The sequence below is a fragment of the Mauremys mutica genome, chromosome 2 (genome assembly GCF_020497125.1).
Source record: "Mauremys mutica isolate MM-2020 ecotype Southern chromosome 2, ASM2049712v1, whole genome shotgun sequence".
NCBI lineage: Eukaryota > Metazoa > Chordata > Testudines > Geoemydidae > Mauremys > Mauremys mutica.
Window position 1 is genome coordinate 190,813,990 of NC_059073.1, and position 18,015 is coordinate 190,832,004.

Below are 18,015 nucleotides of genomic sequence, written 5' to 3' on the forward strand. Positions count from 1 at the left end.
GGAGTTGAGTGGGTTGTTTGAGGACAGCCTTGCAGCTGCCTTCTACAACGTCTGCAGCAGGAGAATTCTCCACCCATAATCTACTCTGCTGAGGGCCCCTTTAAGACATTCTGGCCCTTTTACTTGGCCTAGAGAGGAACCAATGGAAGGGATGTTCCCACTCCAATGAGATGTTGACTGCTGTTAAGGTGAACACCAGGACTGCTGACGGATGCAAGGGTAAGCCCGATATTTACCTTGAGGGACAATGAATGTTGACTATGTCAAAATATTAAGTCATTTTTATGCATATTCTGAATATTTTCATCTGGAATATATCCTTTTTATAGCCATTCATTTCTTATGTTTATCAATTTTTTTCTTTTACAACTGAACAAGAAATGAAGTTATAGGGTCTAGATACGTTATTAGCCTCAGATAAGCCATCAGAAAGCAGAAATTAGTAAATGTTACCTCATAAATTCAGAGGTAAATAAGATTTTTTTCCAATTAATTTAGCTCCAGCTAATCAAGGTGGGGTGTTTTCATGATTGATACATAATTAGCAATCAAAAATATATACTAGGTCATGTTACTTATCTCTCTATCAACTCAGGAGTCTTTGTACAGGAAATTTGTTTTCTTCAATGCTGTTTAAGGTTAACCAGGTAGTAGCATCTCCACCTCATTTGGTAGGAGGCTGATCAATAGTCTGATATTTTAGACTGGACATTTTTTTCTGATATTTAGCCTTGATTTTTCTCTTTGTGGGACATTTGCTTCCATGGTTTCAGTATTGCATTAGATTCTGGTTCTTACTGCGAAGTGTTTCTATGAGATCTTTCATCATCTACAATTTAACACACTCAATGCCTTTTTTGTATTGGAGCATGATTGACTTTAATATTACAAATGATAAAATGCTTGAACTTTAATCTAAAATTCCTTTTTCACCTAGAATTGATGAACAACTTGGATGTATGGATAGCAAAGTGGAAAGTAACTCCACTCCCCCCCCCCCCTACCATGGTCTTTTCTTTTCTTTCCTTGGGTTTTTTTTCAGCAATGTACTGGGCAGAGTGTACTTTCCATGAAGCCATATAAACACAGTATATAAAGTGAACGTTGGCTGTTAAGGGAAATGGGTGGTAATCTGGGTGGGTTGTGTCAGCCTGACTTCTAAATGAATTCCTTTTCAAAATACCCTATATATAATGTGGAAATAACTCATGATCCATATACTATAATTGCCTTCAAAAGATAGAATTTTGACACTAAAAGTAATTAATAGTCCTGTAGTGTAATGTAAACATAGTGTGAGACTATAGAGATGAGATTTTTTTCCAAAGAGTGAAGAATCTCTTAATTGTGATTGGGGTCTATACCACCAAAGAAGACAGGAAAACAATGTAAGGATCCATCTCTATTCTGGATAGCTACTTAAGCACTTTCCTAATCAGGGTCTCAGTCTTCTGCTCTTCTGTGCTGTGTCAACATCTTTACTGCTTTGTTGTTATACTCCTCATTTATTTTGTCCTAAGATATGTTATTGCAACCTCCTTGTCTTTTCCCACTCATTTTGTTCCCCCACCCTGTGAACCTCTTCTTACTAAGTTAATTTCCCTCCCACTCATAGTCTTTCTGTTCATCACCTTCCTGTACTCAAATTCTGTAGTTTTCTCCTTATTGTTTGGGTTGGTGTATTTCTTCCATTGTCATCCTCATACCATTATGGCTCTTCCTCTTTCTGATGTTCTTCTGCTCTCACCTTTTTTCCCCATTATAAAAACCTTTAAGAATGGCTATATTCCCCTTTACAATATTATCTTCTCTATTTGGCGGTTTCTGTCTTTCCTGTCTCCTTGCCCCCAAATCCCAATAGGAATAGTTAGATAAGAACATACCACTGCTTCAGCTTGTGCAGTTTAAAGGCTCTCATAATGTACCAGGCGGTTGCGCTATAGTATAACATGGGAGCAAACTTCTGAATGCTGCTTAAAAAAAAAAAGCATTTAACCTTTCCATCTACTATGTTTCCATCCCTCCTCACCATCACTTTGAATCTGACAGAAAAGAACAACTGAATGCTTCATGGAGAAAGCTGGAAAATAAGTTACATTTACAAATAGTTTTGAACTCACATTTTCTATTTTTTCCCCTCTTCCCCTATTCTTAGTAATAGGAACATTTTATATGAATGTGTTATTTTGTTTTTGTTTTTTAAATATTCTCTGCCTATTCCCCTATCAGAAAACATATGTGGCATGATCTCTGCAGCAACTATTTATGCGTAATTGAAGCCAAATTCACTCCTGTTGTAAAGCCACAGAAGTCAGAGTTGATTTCAGATGGGGAATAAGCAGTAGAATTAAAAGCAGAGACCCTGTGTTCATGGAAGTAACACTAAAAAACAAGTGGGAAAAGAAGAATGCCTGCTCATCCTCAGACCTCCCTCAAAAAGCACCCATTCACCATGAAATACAGACTTATTCATGACCTATTAGCAGGTCTTGAAAATTTAGTTATTAGGGCCCTACCAAATTCACGACCATGAAAAATACGCCATGAACTGTGAAATCTGGCTATTGTATGAGAGGAGAGCTCCTCCTATGTGCTGGGCTCCATCTGCTAGTCCCAGCTGGACTCTGGAGTGATGGGACTTGCTGTTCCTGGGCCAGATCAGACCCACCTCCAGGAATCTCCCCAGGCTGCTGGAAGCTCCACAGCTGCACTGCCTTCAGAGCTGGGCTCCCAACCAGCAGCTGCAAAGCTTCCTGCAGCCATGGGAGGTTCCTGGGGGTGGGTCTCACCCAGCCCCCAAAGTGGCCCCTGCAGGACACGAGGAAGCCCCATCCCTCCCCAGTCCAGCCGGGACAAGCAGCTGGAGCCCAGCACATGGTAGGAGTCCCCAGCTGGGGTGCTCCCAGCCCTGCACCTCCCCAACTCCAGTTTCATATGGCTCTTGGTGGTTGCCAACCCATAAGGCTGGCCTTTGCTCCCCAAGTGATGACTCCCCCCATACCCTGCGACCATCACTTCTGTGCTGGCACTGGCTTCAAAGCTCTCTGGCTGCCCAGCTCTGAAGGCAGCACAGAAGTAAGGGTGGGAATCCTGCGACCACCCATGGCTCCTTTTTGGGTAGAGACGCCCACGGTTACAGCACTCTGTTTCAGATGTTCACATGAGAAATTGACTATTTTTAAAATCCTATGAACATGAAATTGACCAAAATGGACACTGAATTTGGTATGGTACTAGTTCTTTTGGACAAAAAACTGCAAGTTAGAGAATTGCCAACCAGCTGGAATAAGTAATACTGCCTGAACATCGGCAGCTGCCTTTGACCATTTTAACTGGCTTGAGTTGTCGTCCCATTTTTGACAATATACATTAAGTAAGTGATAACCTAATATTATTTGCAGTAATACATATTTTTACCACAGTCAGATTTTAAAACTATCATTTTATGTCAAACGGACATTTCTTCACTTAAGTAATATGTTTTATTTGATTAAAATTATAAACTTGAAAGAGTTAAATATAACTTCCAGTAACCAGTAAATTGTCTGTTAGCAAAATAGAGCCTGTTTTCATGTTTCTTCATTTTTGTTCAAACCTCGGACGAGCACTTCTCAGTATGGTACGCTCAGCAACTCAATACGCTTTGTGGCTTTGCTCATTAGGAACTATGTAGTTGGATTTTATTTCTACTTTTGTATGAAGAAATTAAACAGCATGTGCTCCTAGATTCAAACAGGAATATTACTTTAGTTATGTGGTGAGAGCTAGATCAATATAGATTTCAACACTGGTATCTAATTTAGACACTAGGAACATTCTGGTCTGCTTAAAAAGTTATAGAAAAAAAGTCTACAGCTGGACAGTCTTTATTTCCTGTATTCCATGTTTGGTAAGGTTTTATTGTTCTTTTCTACTGCTATTTGAAAGACTCTCTGAAAAATGTAACTTTTTTCTTTCTGCTATAGTCCTCAGCACCTGGGGAGGGACAGCATCCCACTGCAGGTTGTATATTCCTTTTCATTTTTGAAGGGGAGAGGATATTGTTCTTTCACAGTGGCTAAATCAGCCCTAATCTATTTTAAATCTTCCCATTACCACCTTTTAAATGCTAAGTAAAAATTAGTGCATCTACAAGGTGCCAAAATCACAGTGCTGGAGCCTGAAGTTCACATCTACAGGTACATACTGACAGGCTCTCACACATTACATTGCCAATGTTCCTGTTCACTGACATAGTAGAATCACCCTTGTGGAGTGTGCTTGTTCACTCCTTTGCCTTTTTACTGAGGCTGTCAACAAGAATGCCAGTCAGAGTCAATTATGGGTTATTTTCTGTGTAGCATTGACATCTGTGCTAGAAATTTGCCTTTGCCCATCAGTTTCACACAGACCACTGAACAGCCCTCAGCTGGCAATAGTGGACCTGGGCTGGCTTTTTGTTCGGTGACCTAGATGTAAAAGACTCCATAGCCATCTTCCCAATCGTGATTTTTAAACAGCAGTCTCTGCAACTCAACAATATTAGAGAAACAACTTCAGTAAACTAGAGAGACCTGAGAAATCATGAGGAATCACATAAATCAGACAGGAAATTTGGGTGAAATGGATACGTTGGTATCAGGATTAAAAATCTGAAGTGGAAAATGCTCAGTATTAACTATGCCCCTGAATTGGAACAGGGATTTGAACCTACCTTTCCTACATTCCAGATGAGTGCCCTAATCTCTGTGTTGGTGGGTATTCTGGGTTGGGTCTTTCAATCAATTCTGTTGAAGGTGGAGAATGCCTGGGTTGAGAATCCTAAGAGGGCTTTGGCTTGGGTTGCTCAGAACCTTACTCATTAGCTGTGGGGCAGGATCAGGGCTTTGCACATGCTGACTGGTAGCAACTCAGCTTCCGCCTAGCCCTGCAGGTGCCTGAGTGGTGGTTTTCAGAATGCCAGTGGCACCTAAATGTTGGAATCCTAAGTACCTTTCTGAATCTAGCTCTTAGCAACTTGGGACCAAAATCTGTTTGCTTTATTCATCTGAGTAACATAACTACTTTTGTAAGGTGAATAGGATTTGGCTCTGATTTAGGGCCAAATTCTGCCACCTTTAGTTAGACTGAGTAGGACCTTACTGCGCTAGTAATTTCTACTCAGGGAATGAGGTACTATTGTCGGTATAGGTAGCAGGATCAAGCACTTTTATGTCCAGAGTGCTTAGCATATGGGGTGCACACATGATGATGCTCTTCACAATCCGCCCATTAGTGATTTCCATTTACTACCGCTAGCAGAGTAATATTTTTATGCTAAGAGTGAAACATTTAGGGTATGTGTTGGACATTCTTTCTGCTACTTATTGATAATAGCTTTTTAGTATAATATTTTGATGTACTTTATATACATGTACATAGGCTTGAGGAAAATCATTTTGATAGTTGATGGGTTGACATGAGGTTTGAAAAAATCATAATCAGTCCAAAACCCACTTTCCTTGATTGTCCACCTGGGATGTACTGAGGCTATATGTGAACTTGAAGGTACATTTTGTCGTAGGATTATTTGTCTTCAGATTTGTAATTGTTATGGTTACTTAAGCTTGTTGTGCATTTTATGTCTTTGCTGCTTTGTAGTTTCCTGATTTTCTTGTCCTTGATCTGGTTGAGAAACAAACAGTTGTCTGGTGATTGATAGCTATGTGGGCAAAATCCATACTTGATGATGTGAAATCCTGGCCCCTCGAAGTCAATGGCAAAACTTCCATTAAAATCCTGATAGAAGTCTGAGAGATAAACAATGTAAGTTACGCATCAGGTGTCATGTAGTCAACTACTAATTCCTAACATTGCACTAATTCAGCAAAGCATATGTTAAGTCCATACTTAAGTGCTTTCTTGAACCTGGGCCTCAGTAGTGATTCAACCCAAGTGTAATATATGAGAGTAGCAGAAAAAGAAAAGCATGTTTAAATAAAATAGTGGAGACTTGCTTTATCTTACACCTGTTAGTTGCTTCTCCTGTTACACGCCCTGTCACCCTCTGTTGTCAGTTGTACTTGTTTTTCACGACCATTAAATGTAAATTTGTTGCAAGTTTCATTGTTTTGTCACTTACAGCCATTATATCAGATATGGGACGCTTTACATCACAAAAGAATTCATCGTGAGGTGATGTGTATATACCTGAAATTAATTCTTATAGGATCCATGTTTAGAGTTCTGAAACAATTACTATAATCAAAGTCACAATTTCATACTCTCTTCCCAGTTATACTAGTGCAGGTCCACTGGAGATGCACCAGAATAACTAAGAGAATTTGGCCTACTTTTGCACAAATAATAAATTTAGCACATTCTTTTAAAGCTTATACCGTATATTTTCAAAAGGTAGAACTTCAAAGTACCTGAAATATGTGATTGATTTGCTGGCTATTTTCTGGCCACACGTCTATTATTGTTGCCCATCAAAAATAAAGTCATGATAAAACTAAAACGGAAATGTTTTAGGCATGGTGCATGTACACAATAGGACAGGCGACCGTACCGTATTTTAAGCTGTATCTATATAAAACATTTATTTTAACCTCTATAATGGGATTATATAAATACACAGAATATTTGATAGAGTGTACTCAGTGCACTCACCGTGAAAATAAAATGTTAAGACAGGATTTTTTATGTCCAAACTTTTTTAAATATATGGATTTCTTTGTCTTGCAGTATTACATTACTATGAAAAACAAAATACCAATATGATGATCTTTTCTCCTCACCAAAAATATTCTTATTACAATGAATAATCTTTCCCAGGCTTATCTGATGTTTTTATAAAATACTTCACTGCGGTGAAAACCCTATAGTACTTTTGATTTGTAGATTCCCTAGATTTGTTTGCATTCATGTCTAGTGCACATAGCTTGTCGTTCAATTCTCCAAGTGCCTTCTTCGTAAGTACAGTGACATATAGTACATTCATCAGTCTTCACCTCTCGGCCAGCTGGAATGACAGTGGTTTCTGCAAAGCAGTTTGGGCCTAAAAAAAAAGGAAATTCATAATTATATTTATATCTATAGTTTTTGCTTCTTAATACTGCAGACCTAGTATAAAATTAGTAACAAAAAGTATGTTACTTTTAATGTCATTTAGTTTTGATTTTAAAAACAGGATATTTCATTAGAAAAGGGAACGAGAATCATCTATTCTTTGTTTGTACTGGGGTTTTGTATGCACACTCCCCCTCTGTTCAGGAATATGTATAGGTGTGCTAGTTGTACAGTATTTCGTAGTAAGATCTTACACAGCCATGATAGACATCTGGGCAGAGTCTGTTCTTGTAGATAAATACAGATTTCAGATGTGAGAAACGCTCCGTATTGTCCAGAAAGAGTAGAACACTATAGCATCACTACAGGTTATCAAGCATTGTACTTTAGATTTTATAGCTTCTTCCACTGGAAACATGTTTAGAATATACTATAATATTTGTAAAGTATCCAAGCTTTATTTTGTGTTAGCTGAGAAAATATTTCCTGTCTCCATTATAACAGAGTAATAACAGGATCAGTACTTGAATGGGAGACTTCAATTACTGCAAGAAATGATATTCTTCATTCTAAGGCACTACTGAACTAATGCCCCAAACACTGTCCTGTGGGAGGTACGCTATCTTTCAGATTTGATTAAAAATGACTTGTGGGTGCCTTTTTTTAAAAGATTTTGGATTTTTCCTACCAATATAGCTGTTAAGTCTGGTATCCTGGTCATATTACAAGTGATAACACTTTCTGATTGCCTAAACTTTCAGTTAGATACAGTATTATTATTGTATTTTCTTCCATCACTGAAGCATTTAAGCACCTTTCATGTTAATTAGATTGGTATACCAAAGTTCCTTGTTTACTTCAAGTGGTCTTAAGCTATTCTCCCTCTTTGTTACAGAAAGCTTTGCTCAGGGAGGTTTCCATAACATCAACCACCATGCTAAAACAATAAATGAAACTTAGTCTGGTTATGATATAAACGTGTTGCATCAAGCAAAACACTAGGAGTTTATGTGCACACAGACATCAGCGTATTCTACAATTCTCCTTCTTCAACTTCTATGGCTTTTGATACTAAAGCATAACTTGACTTAAGTTTGACATGCTAGCCAGAGTGGTCAGGCGAACTGTATGTGCTACCAATTTGCTGTGTGACCTTTGCCTCCCTCCTGTAAAATAGGGATAACACCTCACTTACAAGAGTAGTGGCAGTATAACAACATTTGAACAACACTTTGAAGGTGTGAATTGCTAAGTATGTATGTGATTGCATCTCCTGTTTAATATCTACACTATTGTGAATTTAGTAAGACGCTCCCCAGAAAGCTGTACTCTCCCCTCCCCAGGTGTCTGCTGGAATCATTTGCAAAGATAAATCTGGAGACTTTCTGATGAAAATTAAGGTGCATTTATTATGTTTGTTCTGCCAGAGATGAGACTCCCTACAGACAGATATGCAAGAAGATATTTTATGCTTAAGAACTGCTGTACTAGATACTCCTGACTCAATAAGAGGAAATATTTATATTGTAAAGATATTTTTCAAACTTATTAGAAACATATAAAAATTTGGTATTATTTAAACCAACACAGGGGTTTTCCCAACAAAATTTTTGGTGACCTCTCAGTGCAGCCACAAACTCTCCCTGGTAGCCACACTGACACTTTTTTCCTAAAATACTTAATTAACATTAGGAAAAACAAATATGCACAGATTCACATCCAAATCATTGTAATGTATATTTGTAGGGTCTTTGACAGATTGAACAACAAAAATAATGCTGCCTCCCTGTTCGGCCCACCCCATCCAGGGCTTAATGGGTCCTGGGGCTTGCTTTGAAAAGTGATTTTGTATCTCTCTTAATATCACAGCACACTTAGTTACCTGGGAGGCTATGAAAAGTGATATTGACAAACATACAAGTATCACTTTTCACAGATAGCTAGTAAGCTACAAACTTGCATGCAAGTTTGCATGCAAGCGCGTGCCTGGGGCAGCAAGTTGCATATCTACGGGAGGTCCGCTAGTCCCGCGGCTTCGACGGAGGGTGCCAAAGGCATGGGATCACCCACTGCAACGCCACCGAATCTGAGTGACCTGCGGACTGCCTGCAGGTGAACCACCGAAGACCGCCTAACTGCCGTGCTTGGGGTGGCAAAAAACATAGAGCCGCCCCTGGCTAGAGGTTGACTAAAGCTCTGTGACTGGAGCCGGGGATCATCAAGAGGCACAAGGAGCTGAGAGTGAGAGGGTGTACTGCTGGAGGACTAAGGAGTACAAGCATTAACAGACACCAGGAGAAAGGTCCTGTTGTGAGGATAAAGAAGGTGTTTGGAGGAGGCCATGGGAAAGTAACCCAGGGAGTTGTAGCTGTCATGCAGCTGTTACAGGAGGTACTATAGACAGCTGCAATCCACAGGGCCCTGGGCTGGAACTCGGAGTAGAGGGTGGGCCCGGGTTCCTCCCAACTCCTGATCAGACACAGGAGGAGTTGACCCAGACTGTGGGGAAGATCACTGAGGTGAGCAAATCTGCCAATAAGCGCAGGACCCACCAAGGTAGAGGAGGAACTTTGTCAACAGGTGTCAGGAGTGGGATTTTGGTGTGCACAGCGCAGCAGAAGGAGGGTGATTTAAAAAAAAAAAAAAGAGAGGGTTTATTTTTTTTTCCCCACCACAATGGATGACCTAGTACGGGCATTGATACAAGCTACGGCGGCCCAGCAGGAGGCTACCCGTGTCCAGGCAGCTGCCCAACAGGAGGCAGTGCGGCTGCAACAAGAGACTAATCGCCTGCCAATGGACCAGGCTTCTCAAGACCGAGCTATGTTGCGGGAACTAGTAAACCAGGTAAAGACCCTTACAGAGCTGAACCGCGGCCATGATGGGACGCAGATCATACGGGCCAGCCATTGGCTGCAGAAAATGACGCGGGAGGATGATGTAGAGGCATACCTTCTGGCCTTTGAGAGGACAGCCTACGGGAGGCCTGGCCTCGAGATCAGTGGTCTGGCATCCTTGCCCCATTCCTGTGTGGGGAGGCCCACAAGGCCTACTATGATCTGCCTGAAGAGGCTGCAGCAGACTACCCCCAGCTGAAAGCAGAGATCCTGGCCAGATCTGGGGTAACAACTGCAGTGCGGGCCCAGCGGTATCACGAGTGGAGGTACCAGGAAAACAAAACCCTGCAGTCCCAATTGTATGACCTCATCCATCTCGCATGAAAGTGGTTGCGAACGGAATCCTGGAGTCCGGAAGAGATACTAGAGGTTCTGGTCATCGACCGATACATGAGGGGGCTACCGCCAGACCTCTGTGCTTGGGTAAGCCAGAACGAACCCTCCACCTATGATGAGGTTGTCGCACTGGTAGAGAGGTGAAGGACAGCGAGGGAGCTGACCCGACCAGTTAAGGAAGAGGCACCCCGGGTTAAACTAGCAGCACCAAGCCCTAGAGCTCGGGTGACTGGGCAACCAGGGGATCACAGGTGGAAAAAGAGAGCGGCTGAAGGCCCACCAGAAGCCACAAAGAGTCGGAGCACTGAGGGAGAAGAGGATCGTGATGTTAGACTGCCCAAACCAAGAGATCGGGGAATGCCTAAGGCCCCATACAGATGTTATGCCTGCAGGGAGTGGGGACATATAGCTGCACAGTGTCCCAATGCTGAGGAGCCTATGCAGTGTAACCTGGGGAACTGGGCAGACCCATGCTCCCTAATCCACCTTGTGGGGGTCTCACTAACCCCACATATGTACACCAGACCAGTAAAGCTAAATGGGTTAGAGACCACAGCACTGGTTGATTCGGGGAGTACCATCATGCTTGTCTCGGGGAAGCTTGTGAAATGTAGTCAGCTGCTACGGGCTAAGCGTACGGGGATAACATGCGTCCATGGGACAGTTGGTTATTACCCCACCATCCCAGTAAAAATTGAGATTCAGGTGAATACTACTGAGGTAGCAGCAGGTGTAGTCCCTAAACTCCCATACCCGATGCTCATAGGGAGGGACTTCCCAGGGTTTGGAGACTTACTCCCAGTAGGAGGATTGGAGAAAGAGGGGAACCCTGAAGTTAGTGAGGCATCCACAGAAGACTGTCAATCCCCAGTCTTCTCTGAAATATCCCCAGATTTATTTTCCATTCCCAGACAGGGTAGAAAGTCAAAAAGGAAAAGGAGGGCAGCTAAGGCCTTGGGAACCCGAATACTGGCCCAAAGCCAGAGGGTCGCTCTCGTAGGTAGGTGGACCCGAGCAGCTGAAAAGAAGGCCACCCAGGAGGGAGAAGCACCTGAGTCTGACCCCCACCCTAACGCTTCTGAACCAGTAGAGGCAACAGAGACTGGGCCCCTAGATCTTGGGCAGATTAGCCCTGGAAGAGGAAATTTTGGACGGGACCAGGCTGAAGACCCAAGGTACAACAACATTAGAAAGGAGGTGACTGAAATAGGTGAGGTCCCCGTGGAAGAGAGAACCCAGGGACCAGGACCCTACTCCATAATGAAGAAGAATCTCTTATACCGGGTTGCACCAGTACAGGGGCAGAAGGTACAGCAGATCTTAGTACCTCAAAAACACCAGAGCGCTGTATTAAGTCTTGCTCATAGTCATCTTTTTGGGGGCACTTGGGGGTAGAGAAGACCCTGGCACGAGTCCTATGACGCTTCTTCTGGCCCGGAGTACATGAAGAAGTGCGGAGGTACTGTGCGTCCTGCCCGGAGTGTCAGCTGCACAGTCCCCGTCCCCACCTGAGGGCACCTTTAGTACCCCTTCCCATCATAGAGGTCCCCTTTGAGCAAATAGCCATGGACCTAGTGAGACCCCTGGAGAAGACGGCTCGGGGCCACCAATATATACTTGTTGTTTTGGACTATGCTACTCACTACCCAGAAGCTGTCCCCCTGCGGAACACAGCCTCTAAAACGATAGCCAAAGAGCTGGTGGGGATCTTTGCCCGAGTGGGGCTGCCAAAGGAGATATTAACAGACCAAGGAACCCCATTTATGTCAAAGCTAATGAAGGACCTCTGTACGCTGCTCCTGAGAACTTCAGTTTACCATCTGCAGACTGATGAGTTGGTAGAAAGGTTTAACCGAACCCTCAAGGTTATGATAAGGAAGGTGGTAAGTCGGGACGGGATGGATTGGGACACCCTACTGCCCTACCTTATGTTCGCTATCCGGGAGGTACCTCAGGCCTCAACTGGGTTTTCCCCATTCGAGTAATTATATGGACGTCACCCCCATGGCATACTAGATATCGCCAAAGAGATTTGGGAAGAGGAACCCAATGAGGGTAGAAATATAATAGAACATGTAATACAGATGCGAGACCGGATAGCCCGTGTCACCCCTATTGTACAGGAACATTTGGAAAAGGCCCAGGAGGCCCAGAGAACCTATTACAATCGCCAGGCAAAAGTCCGACAGTTCCAACCAGGAGATCGGGTGATGGTGTTGGTACCCAGGGCAGAAAGCAAGCTTCTGGCCCAATGGCAGGGGCCCTATGAAGTGGCTGAACCCGTGGGGGAAGTAACCTACAAGGTGCGGCAGCCAGGACGCCGAAAACCAGAACAGATTTATCACATCAACCTTCTGAAACCCTGGCATGCACAGGAGGCATGCATAACTATCCGAAAAGACCTAACCCAGGAAAACAAGCCTTCCAAACAGGTGAGAGTGTCTCCCGATTTAACACCAGACCAGAAGAATGAGGTGTCTTGAGATGATCTTCCGGAACCAAGATGTGTTTTCGACAAAACCAGGTCGAACAACTGAGACATATCACCACATCGTCACGAACCCTGGGGCCAGAACAACAATGAGGCCCTATCGGGTGCCAGCGGCCAAAAGGGAGGAAATAAAAGCAGAAGTAAAAAAAATGCTGGAGTTGGGGATCATCGAAGAATCCCACAGTCAGTGGTCCAGCCCAATTGTGCTGGTGCCCAAACCTGATGGCACCACAAGGTTTTGCAACGACTTCCGGCGACTAAACAAAGTATCCCAGTTCGACGCGTACCCCATACCTCGCATAGATGAGCTAGTGGACCGTCTGGGTAATGCCCAGTACTTGACTACCCTAGACTTGACAAAGGGGTACTGGCAGATTCCCCTTGCAGAAGACGCAGAGGAAAAAACTGTGTTCTCTACACCAGAGGGTCTTTTTCAATATACTGTCCTCCCTTTTGGACTACATGGGGCCCCAGCTACTTTCCAGCGCCTCATGGACAAGCTATTACGCCCGCATAACAGTTTTATGCTGCTGCCTACTTGGACGATGTGGTCATTCATACCCCAGACTGGGAAACCCACCTAGAGAAGGTGGAGACAGTCCTTGATACCTTCAGGCGTGCTGGCCTTACAGCAAACCCTGCCAAGTGCGCTGTAGGGTTTACAGAGGCCAAATATCTTGGCTACATTGTGGGAAAAGGTCTGGTAAAACCCCAAGTGAACAAGTTGGAGGCCATCCAAAATTGGCCCCGACCACATTGCAAGAAACAAGTCCGGGCATTCCTAGGTGTAGTGGGGTATTACTGACTATTTATCCCCCACTTTGCCACAAGGGCAAGCCCCCTGACAGACCTAGTGAAAGCCTGTGGACCTGATCTGGTGAGATGGTCTGACGCAGCAGAGGAAGCATTCACAGACCTACGGACTGCCCTCTGCAGTAACCCTGTACTGATAGCCCCTGATTTCACCAAGGAATTTATCCTGCAGACAGATGCATCGGAAGTAGGGTTGGGGGCCGTTTTATCACAGATGGTCGGGGAGGAGGAACACCCAATTCTCTACCTCAGTAGGAAACTCCTTCCGAGGGAACAAAAATATGCAGTCGTGGAGAGAGAGTGCCTCGCCGTAAAATGGGCCATGGAAGCATTGAGCTACTTGCTCAGGTGCAGATTTGTCCTCATGACCGACCATGCCCCTCTTCAATGGATGCAGCGGAACAAGGAGAAGAACACAAGGGTGACCAGGTGGTTCTTATCCCTCCAACCTTTCCAGTTCCGTGTGCAACATAGAGCAGGGAGCCGTCACGGTAATGCCGATGGCTTGTCATGTGTGCACTGTCTGGCATCCCAAGCTGCCCAGCCCCTTGGTGTTGAGCAGGGGGGAGGGATATGTGACAGACCCAGGCCAGTGGGGTACAGGAGTCTGGTAGAGGGCAAATATACTGGTTACAGGATGAGTAGTTTTCTGTTCCCTGAGTGACCAGAGCAGGGGCTGCACTAGAGTAATCAGGAACCTGCTAGAACCAATTCAGGCAGACAAGCTGATTAGAACACCTGCAGCCAATCAAGGCAGGCTAATCAGGGCACCTGGGTTTAAAAAGGAGCTCACTCCAGTCAGGGAGAGGGGAGCCAGAGGAGAGGAAGTGCGTGTGAGGAGCTGGGAGCAAGAGGCACAAGGAGCTGAGAGTGAGAGGGTGTGCTGCTGGAGGACTAAGGAATACAAGCGTTATCAGACACCAGGAGGAAGGTCCTGTGGTGAGGATAAAGAAGGTGTTTGGAGGAGGCCATGTGGAAGTAGCCCAGGGAGTTGTAGCTGTCATGCAGCTGTTAGAGGAGGTACTATAGACAGCTGCAATCCACAGGGCCCTGGGCTGGAACCTGGAGTAGAGGGTGAGCCCAGGTTCCCCCCAAACCTCCCAACTCCTGATCAGACACAGGAGGAGTTGACCCAGACTGTGGGGAAGATCACTGAGGTGAGCAAATCTGCCAATAAGTGCAGGACCCACCAAGGTAGAGGAGGAACTTTGTTACAATAGTTAATAGTAAATCAATCTTGTTATTTACTCACTAATCATCAAAACTTTTCCCCAATTCCCTGCCCAAGCAGCTGGGGAGGAGAAGGAAGCCTCTCTCCTGTAGCTCTCTCCAGGGAAGTTAAAGGGGTTTTTAAGCAAAACTCTGGCGTTAGCAAACTGCAATTTTTTAATACATTATTGAAAAAGACAGATGGCCTGACATAGCTGGACACTTGAAGACAAACCAAGGTTTAAAAAATTGTTACAGATTTATAACAAAGCATTTGAATTAAAAAATAAACTATGTGAGGGTAGAGCAGCAACTATTTTACAACCTAAACTATCCAAATACTTCCGGATTACAATTTTATGGTGATCTGGAATGTTGCTTCTCTCTGTTTGCCACTAGAGTAATGGAAACCAAATCTCTTCTCCTTGGCCAATAAAGCATGGTACCTGCCTTGCTTTGTAGTTTGTTCTTTTTAATACTTGCATTCCAACTTTATTGGCTGTTGCTACGTTAAATTGTACAGATGCTAGTGTTTGTTTGAGGAGATTCCAATGATACATATACCATGATCTAGGTAACCAGCTGGTGTAAACTGGTGTAGCTCCCATGAACTCAATGGAGCTGCACCTATTTACACCAGCTGATGATGTAGCCTCATCTCTTATAGGATATTCGCAATGTGCCTAATCCAAGAAGTAGCTTGAAATGCTTCAATTTGTTTCCCAAAAGTATATGCTTGATCCTGCATTCTTCACTTAAGCAAAACTGCACTGATGTCAATAGGGAGGTTTCTTTCACAAGTCTAAGGGTCTGATTCTGTTGTAACAGTGGAATAAATCAAAATTAACTTCCATGAAAACTATGCAGTTACATCAGTGTAAAGGCAGTGTGAGATCAGAATCAAGTTCTTGGACAGCTAAGTAAGAAATCCTAAATTTCTTGATCACATTGAAATGTTGTTTCAGCCTAATTAGGTAAACACATAGGTAGGTATTAATTAGGACTATATAGGTTGAGGCAGCTTCTTATATCCTCAAGTATGTTTTTTTTTAAATCTGTTGGCATAAATGCATCTCTTGTACAATATTTTGAGGTTTCTAACTGATACCTTGAAAAGCTACGAGTGCATTATGCTGTGTTATACGCTCTAATGTTGATAAATACAACAGGATTTAATTAAAATGCAAATTTTGTTATCCCAGAAGAAAACATCCTGATACCAATTATCAACAGAAAGTGTCCAAGCCACTCACCTACAGGTGCATTATTCCTTGTAACCTTGACAACCTTTTAAGAGAATCTTTCAAGCTGCTGCTCCTCCTCCCCTTCCATAAAAACACGTGTGCTTTACAGTATTAATTGTGTTTAATACCTTTGCAGAGTGACTTTGCTTTTGCATATGCACACTCGCCTATTCAGACAGATACAGTAACTTAGTCACATTGTATTCAACTATTCCATAATATACACCTCTACCTCAATATAACATGGTCCTTGGGAGACAAATCTCACTGCATTATAAGTGAGATCGTGTTATATCAAACTTACTTTGCCCCCCTGGTTCCTTGTTCCCTGACCGCCCCTCCAGAGACCCTCATCCCTAATAACCCCCAGGACACCACTCCTACCCAAGCCTCCTGTCCCCTGACTGTCCGACCCCTATCCAGTCCCCCCTACCCCCGACAGGCACTCATCGGCAGCGGCAGGAAGTGGAGCAGCCCAGCCCCAGTCCGCTCCACTCTACCACCTCCCAGCCACGGCGCTCTGCTTCCTGCTGCCAGTGAATGCGGGGAGGTTGGGGAAAGGATGCCCTCCCCCCCCCCCGCACTAACCAGCAGGAAGCGGAGCGATGTGACCCCAGCCTGCTCCACTTTCCTTGCCCCGGCCCCAGCCGTGTCGCTGGGGGGTGGCTGGGGAGAGGTCCTGCACTCACCTGCTTGGCGGGAAGTGGAGCGCCACGGCTGGGAGCTGGCGGAGTGGAGCGAGCTGGGGCTGGGCTGCTCCGCTTCTGGCTGCCAGTGAGTGCGGGAGGATCCCTTCCCCCAAGCGACACGGCTGGGGCAAGGGAAACAGAGTGGGCTGCTCCCGGCTAATCCCCCGGGCCACTCTGAGACTGTGGGGCCCCCAAAAGTGTCCTCCCACAGCTCCTGCCCCCCACACCCTGGGGGAGGGAAGCCCCTGACCGCCCCCGAGACCCAATGCCCCTTATTGAACCCCTCGGCCCCAGCATGGCCCAGCACCCTTAACACGCTACTCAGAGCAGCGTGTCAGAGCTTTACTGCGTTGTATGTGAATCCGCGTTCTATCGGGTCGTGTTATATCGGGGTAGAGGTGTATTAGGCCAAATGATGGGCAAATAAACCTCTTCAATGCATGAAGTACAAGTCAGAGCAAAACTTAGCCCCTTAGAACTACATGCCACCCTCAGTAATAATACTTTGACATAAAACGCTCTGTCCTTTGGTCTTAGCTGTCCTACACTACTTAGGAATTGTCCTTCTAATCTGTAATAGTCGTGTGGCTGCTCAGGCATCATACAGCACATCTGTCTAGATATTTATATACTGCACTCATCACTGTGGTACCCAAACACTTTACCAATTATATTTCAAAAAGCCAGTTAGCTTTGCTTTTCTCCACCTATTTAAATGGACAGATACATTTAAACCTATTTGTCCTGAAGGCAATGATATGTCATAGATAAAACTAAGTTACAGAACAATCAGTTTCACCTGATTTTTTCACATACTTTGTTTAAGCAAATTCATCAGAATCTTTCCCTGTTAAAAAGAACTTTCATAGAAGTTGTACTTAGGGTTAGGCAAGCTAAGGGCCAGACCACAAATTTCAGATTATTAAGACTGGCTCCCAGTGCTGTAGTTAAAAAGGTTCCCTTCAACTGGAACATTACACTCAAGATCCTACTGTGCCTGCTGAACAATTCTATGTATTGATTTTTTTAAAAAACTGTAACAGCATGGAGAGAGAAAATGAGAAGGGAAGTCCCCCATTTAACACAGACCTAGATTAGACCAAACTGCAGGCTATTCCCCAACCCTGCCTCTCCCCAAATCCAATCACTGCTTTCTTAAAAGATGGTATCCCTATCTGCTTCATCCCCTTCCACTATCTGATCTCACCTAAAGAGTCTGTATCTTCCTGATTTGACTGTTTCCCCATCAGGTGTGTAGATATAACATACCTTTCACACTAATGTTTCTCTGAAAAGTGGAGAAAGCA

At 44.1% G+C, this 18,015-nt stretch overlaps 1 protein-coding gene across 6 annotated transcripts in view; it reads right to left on the reverse strand.

Moving 5' to 3' along the window:
* Positions 1-2,809: 2,809 nt before the first annotated feature.
* Positions 2,810-18,015, reverse strand: part of VWC2 (von Willebrand factor C domain containing 2) — a 106,229-nt gene continuing 91,023 nt past the window's right edge. For 4 of the 6 annotated variants that reach the window (XM_045006564.1, XM_045006565.1, XM_045006563.1 and 1 more), the window contains exon 4: positions 2,810-7,018. In XM_045006564.1, the coding sequence (XP_044862499.1) occupies positions 6,867-7,018 (152 nt within the window). In that variant the 3' untranslated portion in view covers positions 2,810-6,866. The remainder of the gene's footprint in view (positions 7,019-18,015) is intronic. The other 2 variants (XR_006577106.1, XM_045006567.1) reach the window with 2 other exon arrangements.